The sequence below is a fragment of the Pararge aegeria genome, chromosome 18, assembly GCF_905163445.1.
Source record: "Pararge aegeria chromosome 18, ilParAegt1.1, whole genome shotgun sequence".
NCBI lineage: Eukaryota > Metazoa > Arthropoda > Insecta > Lepidoptera > Nymphalidae > Pararge > Pararge aegeria.
Genome location: NC_053197.1, coordinates 17,059,266 through 17,078,636, shown reverse-complemented (window position 1 = coordinate 17,078,636; position 19,371 = coordinate 17,059,266). Strand labels below are relative to the sequence as shown.

The following is a 19,371-nucleotide window of genomic DNA, read 5'->3' as shown; positions in this document are numbered from 1 at the left end:
GTTCCAGTGAATGGCGTGGTTGCCGGTGTAATTCCAAGCACATGAGATCTACTCAGTCGACTGACACAGAGCGGCACGGTGCACAACGTGCTTCTTTCAGCGAAGTGTTGCTCTCATTATAGACGAAGGTTTTCCATGTTTTTTTAATATCATCAGGCGTGAATTATTACTATACAAAAAACCTACTAAAAAAGTAATGTATAACGTCATAATATCTGCTTCCTAAGGACGCCATATCGATCCATTATCTTACGGATCATTATGATCTTCAGCCACGTGCCGCCTACCTGCGCTGCCTGCAATAAACCTTGCGCAGCAGCTATGGCGCTACCCGCCCGCATTGCTGCGCAGGATTACGTAGGCTTTCGTTTACGGCTATAAGAGGATTAAAACGGGACCTAGGCTAAGGGATTTCTAGAACGTTCGCTTGTGTCTGTTACGAAGTTAAACTGAAATCACGTCGCCTAATTTAGTATCACATATATCAGGCACATAAGCAGGGTCGCTGCCCACTGCGCCAATCGCCCGTCGAATATACAATAATAGTAAACTAAATATTAAGTTAAGTGCCTACCTGTAGAATCTAGAAGCCGGTTCTGACCTCCTTTATTGAGATTTTCATTCCAATACCGTTTTCTACGTGATGGCTCTCTTTAAATTGCATACAAATCGTAGTTAACTTTTACGAATAAGTAAACGTAGGTCGAAAATCACTCACTTAGCCTTCTGTAGTCTGCAATTGGATATCTAATAGTAATTAGTAATTTACAATTCGAAGATACCTACTGCAAATAAGCCGTAAAAATATAAATGATAAAAATGGTTACCTAAAATGTATAAATTAATGTAATCGCACTAAAGTCTTTGTATTTCATGGCTTTTTCTCTTCTATAATATGAATGTGTGTTTATTTTTTATTTGTATTTATGTTATATATTAATCTTATATATTAAGGACTACTTCTTTTCTCCTTTTACGCTTTTGGATGCCTGGAAAAATTTGCTATGTAGCGATAAGGCCACCAAATTGTACTCTCTTGCTCTATGTTTATATCTCTGTTACTTGTTTGTTGTACAATAAAGTGTATTCATTCATTTATGTATACTACATAATGTTCACACCTTCCTTTGAGTATTTTAAAAGATCTAAGCGTACAAATGGCGGGAGCGACTTTGTTTTAAACCATGTAATAATAATAAAGAAAATATAAAGAAGTATTTTGTATACTTCTTTATATTTTCTTTATTATTTATTTACATAGCCCAAAAGCATATATATATCTCCTACAGTTCGTTTTGCCGTAGATACATATCTAAGTAGGAAGTACATAGCTTGTAAAAACGACATTTGGAACCTCTTTCAGTTGGCTAGCTCCCATCAATACACGGACAAAATTATTCGACTCCATTAAATATGAGGGTATGATTTGACCACATGCTGTAACTTACAAAGCTCGAATTCACATTAGAGTGCCGCGAGCAAGAGTGATTTTAAAAAAGAAGTCGATCCTTGAAAAACAATCGTTGCTATAGGAAATCTTTCAAAAACAGTGTTACGAATGCCATTATAATTTTTTTTAAACTTTTATGGACTTTTGTACCTACCTAGAGGAAATTCACGCGGACGGATAAATATGACAAAATGAATATTAAGTGCCAGCGAGTACTAAAAATGCACGTATGAATAAAATATAGCTTTTCTAATAAATTACCTCCGCGTGTAGGTTTTGTCCTGAATGTAGCAGTCGCAAGCACGTCAGGGGCCCCCGATAACCAGCGCCGCGGATCGCTGCGGCTTCGCTACTTACACTACTACTTACTTACTTACTTACTTACTTTGTTTCATGCGCATTACCTATTGATTTAATGTAAGATTGAGTGGCAAAATTGCATCTAAAGCTTTAATTTGTTTTATTAAATCTACTCCTGACGCTGCCCTAACTCGGTCTAAGTTAAAAGGAAAGTTTTTTAACTTTTCGTTAAGTCTGAGGCAAGTCTAACTTAGGGAACTGTATTCAGCCTTGCTACTTATTTTATCTAATCTACATTTACCTAAAGAAAAATTAGGTATTTTATTAGTGACTAGCGGTACCTCGCGGCTTCGTCCGCGTATAATTCAACCTTAAAAGATACTTAGTCATAATATGCTGTCGCGGACTTTTTTTAAGAAATTTGTTATACACGATTTTAACGAAACTTTAACCGCTTACGCAGTGCACGCAGCGGAAGCTCTTAAAAGGTAAAAAAAACTCGATTTGGAAACATTCTTCATTGATGCTATGCTCCTATTGGTCTCAGCGTGATGATATACTTGTAGCCTTTAGCCTTCCTTGATCCAACACTAGGAATTTTTCAAATAAACTCTTTAGCTTAAATGTTAGTTTAAGATTTTGTAGCTATAAGAAAATAAGCATGTTTTTCAAACAATACTTCGATGCTTCTTATCTAGCTGTAAGCATCGTTAGTTTTGCGAGTATTTTGTATCAATATCGCAAAGCATAATCAACTAACGAGCTAATTTGGTATCTATAAACGCAAAGTCACAAACAAAATCATTAGAGGCACTAATCAGGCTCGCCATCTAGTAAACAAGTTGTGATGAATTCACAACTACCATTTCTTAATGTACATACAATGAAAAAATAAACAATCTTATGTAGGTACTTACCTACTATTTTTATGCTTTCTTGCAATTTTGTGTTTGGAACTCTCGTAACCTTAATATTGAGGTAACAAGGGCGTATATACGTCGTAACCTTAGTTACGAATGTTTCTATCGCCACCATCTCCCTACTCACCTATCCTATATCCTACCTTTTTCATGTAACGCAACAAAAGTGCAAAAAATTTTTTTTGTTATCACCATCTCTATAGTATACGTAGCTATGAAGTTAGAGATTCATACCAGAGTTTTTTTATCATACATGATACTATACTATATACTTACTATATCTATACTTAAGTATAATAAAACTGTAACTGGAAAATTTCTGTACATTTGATATATTAAAAAAAAAATATAGGGGGATGCTTTATAATCTATACTGATTCCAAAACCTATTTTTATTTAATTTTTGTCTGTCTGTCTGTCTGTCTGTCCGGGCATCACGTGAGAACTACTGAACGGATTTAAATGAAATTTAGTAGTGGCAGCTGATATTCCGGGTCCACATATAGGATACTTTTTATTCCGATAAATAATAAGTTTCTTCCGGGAAGTGGGATGAAAATTTGTATCAATTTTACTTCAAATCTCCGTTAAATTTGCACCGATTTTAATAATTCTTTTTTTTTAAAGTGTATAACTGTCAAGCATGTATTGTCTTATTTTAATAAGGATCTGATAAGTATTGTCGGAGCTACAGGACATAACTGTTCACAAATAACAGCAAGTTGCAAGGCATATGGGACAACAATCGAATGCATGCGTACCGTCCTACTAATAATACAAATACGAAAGTTTGTGAGGATGTATGTATGTATGTATCAACAAAAAGAATGCCAACTCACTAACTCAGTATACCACGTAAAATAATAGGAGGTACAGAGCCACGATAATTATGATCTATTCTAGCTTCTCGAATGACTCATACGCGAACTAAGTCGCCAGGGTCCGCTAGTTTGTTTTAAAATGATATACAATTACCCTTAAATGAATTATACTACTATTATTAGGTACTTATTTTATGCAGCCTGGACCAAAGCCGTGGCCCAAGAGCTGGCGCTTATTCAGCCCAACGGCTAAGTCTAGCAATTCAAAGGGGCAATAGCGCCAGCATTTTGGCTACCATGCCCATAAGTGACAGTTAGTCGGCTTATATTTTTTGTAAATATTAATTTTAGTTTGTAATTATTATTTCCCTACAAAAATATATTATTCGTTGGATTATAAATAAAGAATTTAGCAATTTATAATTTCTGAATTTTCCGCGAACGCGTTTTAAAGTAGCATGGAGGGTTTAAGGCAATTCCGTTTGGCAAGGCTGTTATTAGCCGAGCTAAGACAGTCATTTTTATTTTGTAGATCGAAAGATTTGAAATTGTCATACCTAACAGTCAACATTGCATAAGCATAATTACAGAAGGTATTTGACTTAGGACTTTAGGGTCGAAATATACTATCTTAGAACCTAAACAGTGCCTACTCACGAGTATTATCGCTTTCAAGACCTAGTTATAAAAACCTACCTGACGCATTCTTGCTACCTAGCTCATAAAAACCTTATCATGTTATTTTATAACGCCGACGAATTTATGGTGTCAAAACACAACAAAACTAAAAAAGAAACATAAAAACAACCAAAATGCAAATGTACGCAACATCCAGAAACAAAAGAGCCCTTGTCACCATCGCGTCCCGTTAACGTGCAGGTATACAGCCCCCGCGTTCCAACCCTTTGCTTATCGCAAGGGATGGTTGGGGTGGGGATCTACCCCAACAAGCCACTCCCACTTGCATAAAATGACAGAAAACGTCGTGGCTGATATTAGTTACTCCTTAACTTCCGTGGCGACAACTCATAATCACTTATACATCTAATTTAACTTATATAATTAACTTATAACAACGTAGCGATGGCTCTATGGACGCCTTACGCTGAAAGTACAGCGTTAGACCTAACAGTGAAGTGCAAAGCGGAAAGGATAACGCCCGAACCACACCCAACGGAATACCACAGTTACGAAACCACAGTTTACCAGCCACATAGTGTCCCATACCCTTATATGGGGTACCCTGTATACGTGCCTATGGGAGAAACCCCCGTATCACCTGTTTCTTCGTGTACAAGTTATCCAAAATCCGTCAGCCCTCCAAGAAATGGAATGATATCACCACCAGAGTCACCGGTTTCTATCAACGAGAGGAAGCGACCGAGTTATATGATGGACGTTGATTTGCTATCCGATGATCCAGACTTCCAAGCGTTTGAGAGAGACGCGCTGAGAGCTATGGCTGAGAAGAACGGTGGAACTCTACTGGGCAATAACCCACGCATGCGCAGAGCTGTGCAAACGAGTCAAACTGCTGACGACTCGTATAGGAAACAGAGGGAAAGGAATAACTTCGCGGCAAAACAGAGTAGAGATAGGAGAAAGTTAAGAGAGATCCATCTTGCTTTGAAAGTTACATATTTGAAGAACGAAGTCGCTAAGTTAAAAAGCTTATTAGGAAATCAAACATGTGTTAGGTGTCGACAGCCCTGCATGTGTTAGAATGATCACTATTATAAGTTCTATTAATTGTTGTTTGGTGTATTTATTATGACTTATGAGTCATCAACTAATGTTACAATTATTTTAAACTGTATTTATTGTATCGAGTCAAGTTAGTGTGCAATCCTGTAAATATTATTGTAAGATAATTAATTTATTAAAATATAGCCTTATATACATTTATGGTTGTTCATAAATGCTTAGTTACTATAATGTATGCGATAAGAGTACCAAGATAAATCTTTGGGAACAATAAATAAATTTTCTAACTTAACATTTATTTATTACCTACACCTTCACCCAAAGCAATCTATATAATACCTGCCTAAACTTTTTTGCTTTTAATTCATAGTAATTCTTTAAACGTTATAATTCTAATTACAATACTAAATATACCTAATGTAAATTAAATACCTACTCTTGTTTATAGATCAATTTAGTCTTTAAATAAGTAATGATATCTTCATAACACGATGGTAATTCTGGACTTTTAAAAATGTGATAAAACACATTTATTACATTAATGTTATACAAAATTGATGAATTTACTAATAACAAGGTTGCTTGGAAGTACTCAGTGCGGCTTTGGTCTCATATTAAATTAATCTAGTAAATCAGGACCTAGTTTAGTTATATTATTGTAGATCTAAGTATACGCAATTATGTGGATAAATAAACAAATTTTTTCTAAGATATGAAAATGATGATATTTAAATTGTAAATGTTAATAAAGAGCAAGTACTGAATTTCTTGCTGGCTTCATCTCGGTAGGATCTGCCTTCCGAACTGGTTTGTATAAAGTGGGTCTAGGTATATGAAATAAATTCAAATTGAATTTGAATAAAAGCTTATATGAGATGAAGGTTACAGTTAAGTACTCCGAATGAAGCCAATTTAGCTGTAATAAAATACTTAATTTTTAGTTGGTAATTACAGCTCAAAAGCTTTTTCTTACTGTTTATAAAGATTATATCATAAATCATCTTAGATAGCTCGTACGCATCGCACTCTACATTAGTATTATGTACTACGTTTTTGTGTCGCACAACAAAGCGATGGGCGCGGCTTGCGCAAGCGCATCCGATACGTTAGCCCACCAATCAGAACGCTGCGTCGCTGCCTATATAGCTTATAGGGTTTACACAGGGTTTATTGGTATACGACTGTAACCATAAAACCTGTATATGGATTATAGGACTTTAGTAGAAGAATAAACCTAAGTTCTTGGTAAAGTTTAAACCGATTTGCAAAAGCAAGTTGTATAATTTAAAAGGTAGGTATATATTATGGTTTTGGATGAAGCGGTGATGATTGAAGATGGAAGCTTCGGTCTCGTTTTCGGGGGGTCCATGTTCGATAGCTCGATAACTTTTCAGAGTTACGACTGCTTTTAATTTAAGTTAAACTGTCACATGTACCTAGGTAAAACGTAACGGTGAAGGAAAATGTAGTGAGGAAATCGATCGTATCAAAGGTGTGTATAGGAAGCGTCGATAGCGCAGTGGGTAGGAGCTTCACTTTACTTTCGGGGGGCCGAGTTCGAATCCCAGCACGCACCTATAACTCTTCTGTGTGTTTTAAGTAATTAAAAATATCATTGGTTCGACGGTGATGGAAAACATTGTGAGGATACCTGCATGCCTGAGAGTTCTACATAATGTTCTCAAAGGTATGTGGAGTCCACCAATCCGAACTAGGCCAGCGTGGTGGACTACGGCCTTAACCCCTTTTTGTTCTGGGAGGAGGAGTGCCCCGTATTAGGCTGGTAATAGAATAATGATGATATTGTTTCTGACGAGTTTCTATATTTCTGTAAAAACAGACTACATTGGAGGACGGAGGAAGATCTAAATAGCGTTTGTCGAGAACAAAAACAATAATCCCGTACAAGCTGATGCCGTTCTTTTATCGCCAACAATTGCACCCGCAGAGTTGGTTGAAACAAGTATCCGACAAATCGTGAACGGGCTCAATGAAAATGCAGAGTAATCTTATGCTAAATATAATTGGGTACTACGGTAAACTAACATACATTAACTAAACTTTTTGCTTGATGACGTGCGGCAGGTCGAACTTGCCGCGGACGCATTTCAGCTTCACGCCGGGACAATCTTTAACCCTGCAAAATAAAAACACATTTACAATAAATAAATATACTATAATACACACATCGCCATCAAGCCTTAAAGTAAGCGTAGCTTGTAATAATAATATAGGTACATAAATACTTATAATATACATATAAACACACAAATTCAAATTCAAAATTCATTTATTTCAAGTAGGCCTAGTTTATAAGCACCTTTGAAACGTCAAGTATGTCTGTTTGTAGTGACTCTACCAGCCGTTCGGACGACAGATTCAGTAGGACAGTGGGAATCGAACCCACGGTCTAGGACTCAGCAAGCAAGCTCGCTCGCGGTACTAAAAGTCGCATTTTTGTATAGTTTTGGCGAACTCAGGGAGTTGCAGCGGTGAGCGCTGTGATTTTGAATTGAAGGTCCGTCCTTCGATCCCCGGCAGGGACAATTTTTGAATTTAAAATTTCTGATTTTTGTCGGGTCGGGCCTGGTGGTAGGCTTCGGCCGTGGCTAGTTACCACCTTACCTTAGCTTAACGATTAATTTTACCTTTGTCTTGAATCACTCTATCTATTGCTGAAAACTGCATTTCCAATTTAACTAACTTTTTCGAGTTATCTGCGTTTAAAGTAATTAAAATATCACTTGCTACAACGGTGAAGGAAAACATCGTGAACCTGCATGCCTGAGAGTTCTCCAAAAGGCGTGTGTATTCTTAATGTTCTCAAATGGCGTGTGGAGTGCACCAATAAGCAGTGGGCCAGCGCGGTGGACTATGGCCTTAACCCCTTCTCATTTTGGGAGGAGACTCAGTGGTGGACCGGTAATTGGTTGACATGATGATGTAAAGGTAAGACTACCGAAGCGAGTTGTAAGGTTAACTTGGCCGCTAAGTTTGTAGTAAACGTAAGCTTATAGAAAAGTCCTATTATAGAATAAAGGACTACGTAATCGATAAAAAAACTTGGGTGTGAATTATTGCTCTAACCAGGTTGCTCTTCTAATAATATCAAATGACAATGTGAGATGGTGATAACAAAAAAAACCCGGCTAAGTTTCTAGAGGGCTTCTTCCTAGACCAGGACACGGTTGGAACCCTTGTAGCTTTAGTTTTAAGTTTACGAAGATGGTTATCGACATCTTCTCACTATCGTGTACTTCTCATGTAATGTGCGCATTTAAAGTGCCAACTATGGGCCTACTTGAATACAGATGACTTTGACTTTGTCTTTGACGGCAGAATGACTTTGACTTTGTCTTTGACGGCAGCGCCTGACCTGCCGACCCTGACGAGTACGATGTTGTGCTCCTGCAGGTTGTGGCCGATGCCCGGGATGTAGGCCACCATCTCGCGGCCGCTGGACAGCCGCACCAGCACGCACTTGCGGTTGGCGGAGTTCGGCTTCTTGGGCTTTTTGATCAGCGTTTTGAGCACCACCCCCTACAACAAACAATTGAGTCAACCGATATTATAAGACGATGATATCCATGATTGCCGGCTTCTTCTCGGTAGAGAAGAGTAGAGTCACTACACAAAGACAGACTTGATGTTTTAAAATTGCTTATATTAGGCCTACTTGAAATAAATGAATTTTGAGTTTTGATTTTTTTTGGAATTTTGATGACTAATTTGGAAACACTGCGCTCTGATGTTCGGTAGTAGGTTAAAACACGTTTTTTTTTTTTAATTTAAATAGTACTGCTAGATTTCATAAAACAGGTGAGCTCCGCTTCTCTATCTACTGTTCTATAAAAAAAATTCTTAATGTTGAGGAAATTAAAGGTTTAGTTGATTTATATCAACTAATTGCAAATTATTTTGTAAAAAATTATTTCCCGCTAAACCGATCGTCGGGTGTCATGGGTGTACTCGTGACGCCATAGGCAAATTAGACCTTTATTAAGTCCTTGTTCTAAAAATCAATAACCAAAGATTATTGATTTTTACAAGCCATTTAATCGTAACATACCTCATTGGGCATTACAGTTATTGGCATCATAAGAATCGACGTTTAAAAGTCGAGTAAAGAGTAAGATTAAGCAATTTTAAAGCAATTTTAGACTTTTTAATTTGGTAACTACTGCGAAAAGTACCCATTAAAATGTGTTTAAAAAAAAAAAATTGAATAAGTTATATCTTATGACCATTTTTTAAGCAAAAAATTTAGTGTACTTATACTAAAAATACCTTTGCGAAAGGGTGTCCATTGAGGGGGTTTCTTGACTTCCTTTTTTTAATGTGCGGGCCAGTCCTGTGCATCTGTGCCAGGGATGCCATCGCTCGTGAGATCAGACCCGACGCGGGAGTCTGTAGGGATGCTCCAGCCAGGAAGTGCGTCAAAGGAGCAGTGTGGCGGATGTTTGCGATAGCTGGATGGATAAAAAGAAAGATTTCATTGTATTTTAATATGAGGAATTCTTACATAAATTTATTACGTTAACGAGCAAAGAAATGATGTCATGAATTTTTTTAGAAAAGGTTCTTATAATTACACTTATATTATTTTGATATCATTTTCACTAGTGCTCGGAGACCGCTAATGCTCGGAGTGTTCACAAAGCTGTGGGAGAAGATATAATTTTATCCTCCCAGCGCGCAATGAACAGGAGACCATTTTGTTTGAATTTGGATTAACTCTCCGGGGAAAGGATAAAAATTTATCTTCTCACACAACTTTATTAACACTCCGAACACTGGCGCACAAGCGGAAATAATATCCAAATAATATATGTGTACTTATAAACGGGGTTAAACTTCTCCTATCCCTGTTCCCGTGTTTAAGCAGGTGGAGACGTTAATTGTATCCCTTGTATCGGGGGATACAATTTTTATCTCCTGCCTGCGCTAGCCCTGCTGGCGCCAAAAATGCCTCCTAGCCCTTGTTATGATATTTTATGTTAGTGCCCATGCTAGCCGCTCAGATATAAATGAGCATCCTACCTAAACGTGCTAAACTACCGCTATCCGTAAGAACAATGTACCCAAAACAGCAGGTGTAAACAGCCATAGTCCGGGATAATCCACCAATGAATAATTTCAACAAATACCTTTTAGCCATAAGGACCGTGGATTATAAGGAGTGATGAATTGGAAACTAGATGAATACAGTTAGGTAACATTGTGGGAGCGGGGTTTGGAGGCGTTCCCGCAATTCTACCCATTATATGGGGTTGTATCAAAACCCCATGGCCCCATGGAGTGTGCACCGTTAGATGGAAAGGATTTGATTGACATATCCAAGGTGTTGGATGATTCGATGCAGTGGGAACATCAAGTGTGGTCTACGGTAGTATAATATACCTTCAATTGCGAGTCGGACTCGCGCACGAATGGTTCTGTATCATTATCTATGAAAACAGCAAAAAATCTTCTGTACGAATGCCTCCTTAAATATTTATTTTATTCTGTTTTTTAGTATTTGATGTTATAGCGGCAACAAAATCGGCAAATGAAAATTTTAACTGTCTTGCTATCACGGTTCATGAGATACACAGCTTGTTGACAGACGGAACCATAAAGGTTAAATATGTTCGCCTTTTTTGCCACTCGCTATTTGCAATTTTTCAGCCTTTTACTGCTTTGATATCGGTAATTGAATGATCGATCTTTAAATGCAACCCGCCTTTTTATTTCTTAAAGAAAAGCATTTTTTTTATTGATACGCTTCGTTTGTTAGTTAGTTTTTAACTGTGATAAGGTCTTAACTTATTAGTTATAACCATAAAAACTACTAGGAGTTATAACATCGGTATTTCTTAGGAATAAAGAGTTTACTTGTACACCAGTGATTTAGAACGTAGTTGATTTTGGGTAATAGGACTAAAGAAATATAGATTTAAGATTTAGATTTAAGATTTATACAGATTTTATTGTCGATTTTCTATCTAACAATTATATATTGGTTGGCAAATTTTCAGTTATTCGCGTTTGTCAAATTATATTCGAATCTATAGTATGATAGAGGTGAGTGATTTTAGTTCATTACTTGTATGCTTTTATATAGTAAAAAAATATAATATCGAACACTGGTGGCTAACCGCAGAAAACTAAGTAATTCTTTGTATGCAACTTTATAGAGGTCAAAAAATTGGCTCCATTTAAAAAGGAGGCCTATTATAATCAATTGTTTAAATCGACTACAATAAAGTGGTACTACTGAGACCAACTATGAAAGCGGTTATAGCAGTTAGTATATGCAAAGTATGTTTTCTAGGAAACCAAGAACATATTTCAGAAGTCGGAATTATTTGAGTAAGAACTAAAATAACAAATGCGAGGATGTATTCCGGGGACGAGGCAAACATCACGTCTGGGCCTGGACATTGGGCGTCAGGTCGCAGGGTCCGGCAAAATGTTATTGTTTGAGATAATCGCTGCCAAGTGTCTCCGGGGATAGGCCAACTTGCATCTGTCTAGCGCAAGCAAATATTTGTGTACGGCGCAAGTTATACACTTATGCCAAGATCCTGATGGCGTAAAACTGTTTTGAACTTTATAATCTTTGAAATGAGATGAATACCGGAATGAATAAATCTTTACATAGTGTAAAACTAAGTCGCTCACGCCCCTAGAATATACCTACGATTAGTTAGATCTTTCAAACTTCGCACCGGTTTTAATGCAGTTTTCAGCAATAAATAGACTTATTCAAGGGGAAGGTTAATATTTAGTATTTATGCATATTATAGAAGAGGAAAAGCCAAGGAATTGAAAGGTTTGTGAATGTGTTACACTATTTTTGTGCGCTTACATTGTAAACGCTGATTGATTCTATCTCGTAAGGTTTCTCTGTACACGCAAAACCTTACGGGATAGATGAAATCAATTTTCAGCGGAATTGTTAATCTTAAAAAGATCAATATAAAAGTTCCAGATTGTATATGTTTATCTCCAAAGGATAACCCACAGTATCCATTTTTATTTATTCTTACTAGACAATTATGGGTTAGATATCAAGCTATTTTAAACAATACACTATTATTCCTTATTCCAATTAAATACATTAGATACGCTGTGCTTTTCATGTTGATCACTAGTGATATTCTATTTGACACCCTATATTTACTTAAAAATATTTTGGAACCAAACGCTGCCACCCATAACTTAAGATCTGGAACGAAACAGTACCTGCTCTTTTTGCGGATTATAATCCGCTAATAGTGGGCATTGTCCGCAGATGACGGACGCATAGATTCGAAATTATCCTTTCTGACAACGTTTCACAATGACTAGGACAAAATGTACAGGCGACAATAGGCAAGAGTTGAGCCACGGGAGCATTGTGTCTTCCCAGAAACGTTGTAAATCATATTTGTGTAAGAATAACATTAAAACCACTCACAAATGGCACAACTTTATCACACTGATGGATAATGTGAAATCCCTTCGCACTCGCAATTGTCAATTCAGCTTCTTATACAATGCTGCCAGTTATTGCAAATAACTGCACATTATTATGAATAACTAATCCCGAGCTGAATTATTTAATGAAATATTTAGTTTCTGAGAAGGATTCTTAAGAGATATCGATTCTTAAACAAATATGTATGTTGGTGCCAAGTATAAATAGAATACTTTCTGGTAACCAACACTTGTCTATACATAATTTATAATAATTAAACACACTTATCTCAGTGGGTAGGACTTCGAACACGCACTTCCAACTTTTCTAAGTTATGCGCGTTTTAAGCAGTTAAAATATAACTTGCTTTAACGGTGAAGGAAAACATCGTGAGGAAACCAGAGAGTTCTCGATAATGTTCTTAAAGGTGTGTGAAGGTCACCAATCCGCACTGGGCCAGCGTGGTGGACTACGGCCTTAAGCCCTTCTCAATGTGGGAGGAGACCCGTGCTCTGTAGTGGGCCGGTAATGGGTTGATATGATGATGATGATGATGATGATGATACATACTTAAACGACCTTATAAAGTAATATATAACGTGGTATATTTTTCGAAGTAAAATTGAGTTAAAAGGACGTAGAGGGATCCCTCGGGATTTGTGAAAGCCGTAATAAACGCGGACGACGAACGCGGGCTACCTTTACATTGCAACTCTTTACTGCTCCCAATTTCTATAGCAGTTAAACTTCCGTACGCTCAATAGTTTAAGAAACATAATAAGATGTCGCGGAGGAATGATCAAACGCATCGATACTTCTATGAGAAAGTTTGATTCGGGGAGATCCCACGCAGCGTCCTTTCGAGTGACACTGACCGTTCTGGCTGCATCATCAATTGCAAGATATTTAAATTCAAAATTCATTTACTTCAAGTAGGCCTAGTTTAAAAGCACTTTTGAAACGTCAAGTCAGTCTTTTTGTAGTGACTCTAGGTACCACCTTTACTTTATCTTTATTTATCTCTTTATTATTGAATATTTTTATAGATAGATATACCTATGAATTTATATATTTATTTTTTATTTCTCTTCTTTGTATTTTAGTTTTCACGTAAAATCATAATACTCGTATGTATTACATTGTAATCCATGTATTGTCAGCAAGAATTAAAAGGCTTTTTTTATTTTATTTTATTTTATTAGCTTATGGAATCGTTTCTTTCCCCCGGAAGTTCTTTATTTCGGTAACCAACGTAATTGTATGTGCCAACCGAGTTGATATTGAATCAGTTGGAATCTTTTCACAGTGGCTAGCTAAATTTGGTGAGAGAGAATCAACTGAGATATATAAACGTCCTGCAGGATGCAAGCAAATAAAAAAAAAAAAATGGGGGCAAAGTTTTACAGGTGCCAAACTACTTCATAATTGTGTGATTAACGAGCAGTTTCAAAGCTTACAACAATATTAAAATAATACTGCTTTAAGCTATTGTGAACGGTGTTTTGGTTTAAACTACAGATTTCGAAAAACCATAATCGTGCTTTCGCTTGTTTCCAGCGGCTCCAAGCTCCGAATGCTAAGTTTAACGGAGCGCCATTTCAGCACCTTGGGAACCCAACGAACATCGATTCTCTGATTTATGTGCCCCGTCCATTGCTTCTTTAGCTTAGCGACTCGTTAAGCTGTCTAGTCCTTCTACGTACCTCCTAATTTCTGAATTGATCACATAGAGATACTACGAGCATTGCTCTCTCCATAACCCGATTGATTCTGAGCCTTATAGTAAGCGAGCACGTTTGGTATACACGTCATATTTTCTGGCCCGCGTCCAGAGTTTTGGCTTAAAGTGAAAGAATTTTCAATTATAATTTTCAATAGGCGCCTGTAATAAAAGAGCAGTCACAGTTCCATAAGAACCTTGCAAAGTCATTGTCCGGCGAACAGTAGGTAATGGTAAAGGTTTTTGCATTGCAGTAATCTCGTCTGAATCTGCAAGTAACGCAGTGCGACAATATGCACAAAGCGAGTGTGTGAATGAGATGTTCAGCGGTCATTGGTCATCGCTGACTCATGCCACGCTCGCAACCCTTATTTATGCTAGGATTTAGTGTACCGAGTGCAGAAAAAAATACAATTTGAAATCTGTATGTATATACAACGTGTAAATGAAAACCGAAATAATACTTCACAGGCATTAGAGGTAAATAGTTTACTGTCTCTAAAGTTTTATCTGTGAAATCGAAAACCTAATAGTTTTAAACCACTGCCATAGTTTTTACTGAAAGAAATCAGATATAGTCCTAACATCATATGAGAAATAAAAGTTAAGTGAACCTGTCACTTTATTAGGTACGTACGCGTAGCGTAGATACTATGCACGTGTCGGTCTTTCATCTTCAATAGGGTTTTCATAAGTAAACACTTTTTATGGAAGAATAAATAGTTTTCTTTTGATTTAATATTGTGATTCCTTATGAAATATACTTATGCATCCTTCAATATTATTTCGTAATTCTGTTACACGTTGTATGTATATAATATATATATCCTAAAATTTGGATGAAATATGAATATATATTTCAAATAGTTCCTGGATGGAATGAAAATACAATTGGATCCAGTAGGTGGTGCTGTTGTACTGAGCAGAACTATGTTCGCAGGGTTAGCTAGTGTAACCTAGATAGAGAACCTCGACTTGCGCGTCTCGCCAAAACTACCAACAACACAAGTGAAAGACTCGAACCTTTTCAAATTCTGTTTATCATTTTGTTTGGTTCGCTGAAAAATCATTACTCTAAACCTACAACTATCTCCTTTGCACTGAGTAGCTTCGTGCAAATTAAAAAAAAATATATATACTACGCCACAGTACACACATCGCCATCTAGCCCTAAAGTAGTTTGTCTTATGGGTACTAAGATGTATGACGAATATTTTGATGAATAATATATATAAATGCTTATAAATTACTGATAAACACCCAGACACTGAAAAACATTAATGTTCATCACACGAACATTTTCCAGTTATAGGAATAGAAGCCACGGCCTTGGACTCAGAAAGCAGGGTCGCTGCCCACTGCGCCAATCGACCGTCCAAAAATTCGTTAAAAAAATAAAACTGTATTTGCTGACGCTACAAGTCCCAGTGGACATAATCCGGGTCCACGCGGAAGGGTTCCACGCAAAAGACAGGCGCGATCGCAATCCCTAACAAATATTATTAAAAAAGTACACACACAATAACACTCCCTGTGCCATTCACATAGATGTCTTATTGGTTTGTATTGATGACGCAGCTGCCAAAATTGATGCAGATGCGGATTCCGCGTAGCGAATTGACGCGTCCGCTAAATTGACAGTTATGTACCGTTTCCTATTTACCAGAGGGATTCGTGTTTGCTCTGTTTGCTATAAATAAGCATTAGTGGGTGAGGTCTATGTGTGGGATGCAATAAGGTGTGAACTCTTAATATGATGACCAATTTCAATTCAAATTTCATTTGACGTCGTCTATAAGCAATTTTGAAACTGCAAGATTTGTAGTGACTCACCCACCAGTAGGTAAGGCTGATTCTACCGAGAAGAAGCCCGTAAGAAACTCAGCGGTTGCACTTTTCCAATACCAACAGTTTACCATCCAACACTCATTTTTCTATTTTGTGAGAGATGAAAGCGGAGTTGGATAAAGTATAATAATTACACTAGGTGGCCCATCAGACGTTGTACTGCCTGAATATTAGTACAAATATAACTATAATCAAAAGAACTTAGAGGTAAGCTGGGTATTGGGGCATTAGTTCATCATGTCCGTGTCTTTCTATAAGTTAAAATGGGTCTGAAAGTAGCTTGCTATTCACGTGTATTCACACATATAGCTGATAAAATAAAATTAAAAAAAAAACTTTAATTTCTATGTGACCTGAATAATTTGTCAAACTGATTTAGTTTTAGAAGAAAAAGAATAATCTTATTGAAACTGCTAGCTACCTTTTATATATTTTGGTATCTTTGATTAGCGGGGGTGTTTTCTGTTTATTTTTACTATGCATTATTTTATCAAAGGTTCATGCTAGTGATATTGATGCTATAGCATTTGCACTCTTTGGAACTATATGAACTTAAAGGTAACTGCACATGTAAAGGTACTCTTTCTATCCGTCTTATTGGTCTAGTGTTGAATACGACTAACAACAGACTATTATATCCTGGGTTAGATTCGCAGGTTGGGTTTAAAATTGTAAGGTATTGTCTCAGTTTGTTGTAAGATGTTTCTAAGCATGGTTGATAATAGAAAGCTTGACTATTTCGGAAATTAGAAAAAACTGATCACTTAATCTGGCACAGTCAAACTTAAATTAAAAAATAAATAAAACAGGCCTTTCTATAGGATCTATTAATATTTCAAATAGTCATTGGATGGATTGGATAAATATAATTGGATCCAGTAGGTGGCGCTGTTTTACTGAGCAAAACGATGTTCGCCCGGTCAGCTAGTGTAACCCATAAATCGATTGACTTGCACGGGTCTCACCAAAACTAGCAAAAAGAAAACTGATGACTCAAACTTTTTCAAATTCTTTTTATCATTTTGTTTAGTTATACTCAAAAATCTTAAGAATGGCTAACATTTTTATCTTTGATTTACAATCATTACTCTAAACCGCTCTATTTATACCAATTTTTTACATATAATAGTAATGATGGTTTCAAAATGCTGTTGGGCTTACCATATTATTGTAGTGCACCTAAAATGTTCACAAGGGCTCATATTGATAACTTTTTCGCCATCATAGGAAACAAATAGCATCGATGAAAAGAACGTAGGTAAGCATTAACAGCATTCTGATTCATTATCATGTAGGGCTGACGAGAGGCAGAAATTCTAATTTGTAATTAATATTAATATCTATACTGCGTAATGTATATACAAAATTAACATCTCATGTAAGTTTTATGATTTATTTTTTGATTATTACTGTTTTTAATTATTCTATAATTTAATAAACTAAATAAATTATTATAATAATAATTATTATTACTTATTTTGTAACTATGACCCATCTGCACTATTTTTAATAGGTATGTGAGGTGATGGTGATTTCAGTATACTAAAAAAAGTACATTCATCATCTAAAACCTGGATTCCAAATGCATTCACGTCGAGAACAACTTTTAAACGACTTTACCAAATATTGAATCCTATATTTAAATAGGAATTTCATTGCATGCAAAAAGTACTATGGGCCGTGCAAAATATCTCTGAGTGCCTACTTATTCAATTCTTATTGGTATGTTATGAAAATTTACTTTGGTAAGCATTAGGTATTATTTAGTTATCTGGGTTACCTTGATATGGTGAGCACTGAGTTTTGATCCCAAGAGAAAGGAGTGATAATCCTTTTCGTAACAAATTCATCTGAAAAAAGTCAAAAACCGAATTTAACCTAAAATTAATTTTGGTAAATAATTAATGAGCTTTGAAGGCTATATCAAAGGAATTATTTTATTACCTTGGAAACACAAAATGGTTTATATTAAACTATTAAATTCAGTAAAAACACATATAAATGGCTATTGTTGTTCATAACATAACCTCAATAAATGAAAAAGTTTTGGCCATCGGCAGCTGTTGTACTGTCATGTGTCAACTGTCAAGTTAATGTCAAAATAGCGTTAGTGTTGCAACTTTGAAAAAGCTTATCTTTTAGAAATCAGTCACTAGACAGCGCTGTTAACACTTTTATCCTAGTTTTACTATTTAGCAATAGATGTCATTAGTACTGATACTCTGATTATTGCACCGGGTAATATATAGATGTCGCTTAGTACTAATACATGTACAATTATGAATCTATTTTATTTTAAATAATTATTTTAATATCCACATTTATTTAAAGATGTAATATTATATAATGCATGATTTAATTAAAAATTTATCAAATGATGATGAAATGATGATTTCTTAAAGTAAAGCAAGGTAGGAAGGAAGAATCTATTTATGAAAATTCCTCTAGATCTAAACTACCTACTAGGTACCCACCTACTCTGTTAGGATAAACGGCTGGGTCCCATGGCCCCGTTAGAAAAAACCGGTGGGTCCCATGGTCGTTGGAATCCTGGTCGGTGCCAAACCCTTCAGAAAGGTGCGTGCGGAACGTAGGCATATTGGATTATGAACTTCCCCTACCAAGTTTCGAATACTTTTGAAGTCGTTCTAAATTCATTCTTCACTTTTTTACGCATTTAATTTTTCCAGTCTATGTTTGAACTGAACACCTCAAGCCGCAAGAGTTTAGTGCGTACCTTAAAAAAAAGGACCTTGACACATGAAAGGACCGACAGACAGAAGAAAAACAAAGAGTAGGTACCTAATCCTTTAAATTTAGCGCGGATTCCTTAAATAAAAGCCTAAAGATAAACGAATTCAAAAAATGGACTGGCTTTATGGACTCTAAATTGACTGCTAAGTAAAATGTTACTTACCTGAAATCGAGATACTTTTATTAGACGACGGGCTTCAGTTTGATCGAATTAAAACTTGAGTGGAAATCTCCCAAGTTTTATGAGCTCCGACTTATCTGGCAGGCCGTTTACTTATCGGGCAGGTTTAACATAATCCCCAAACGGGGTGTTTCGTTTTACTTACGTACGTGTATTGCCAACAATTGCTAACTTTGAATGTGATTCGTTTTGTTTCTAAAGTGGATTTTGAGTGAAAGTTGTTGGTAAGACT

General features: G+C 36.3%; 2 protein-coding genes across 2 annotated transcripts; one reads left to right on the top strand and one right to left on the bottom strand.

Moving 5' to 3' along the window:
* The first annotated feature begins 4,574 nt into the window (after positions 1-4,574).
* Positions 4,575-5,213, top strand: LOC120631714 (transcription factor VBP-like). The gene has a single exon (XM_039901395.1). It carries the CDS (start codon positions 4,575-4,577, stop codon positions 5,211-5,213), a length of 639 nt encoding a protein of 212 aa, XP_039757329.1.
* Positions 5,214-7,199: 1,986 nt separating this feature from the next.
* On the bottom strand, positions 7,200-18,287 carry LOC120631503 (40S ribosomal protein S12, mitochondrial). The gene is made up of 5 exons (XM_039901117.1): positions 18,149-18,287; positions 17,985-18,054; positions 9,483-9,664; positions 8,572-8,735; positions 7,200-7,332 (listed from the first exon to the last, which is right to left on the bottom strand). Exons 2-5 carry the CDS (start codon positions 18,052-18,054, stop codon positions 7,251-7,253), a joined length of 498 nt encoding a protein of 165 aa, XP_039757051.1. The 5' UTR covers positions 18,149-18,287; the 3' UTR covers positions 7,200-7,250.
* Between the last annotated feature and the right edge of the window lie 1,084 nt (positions 18,288-19,371).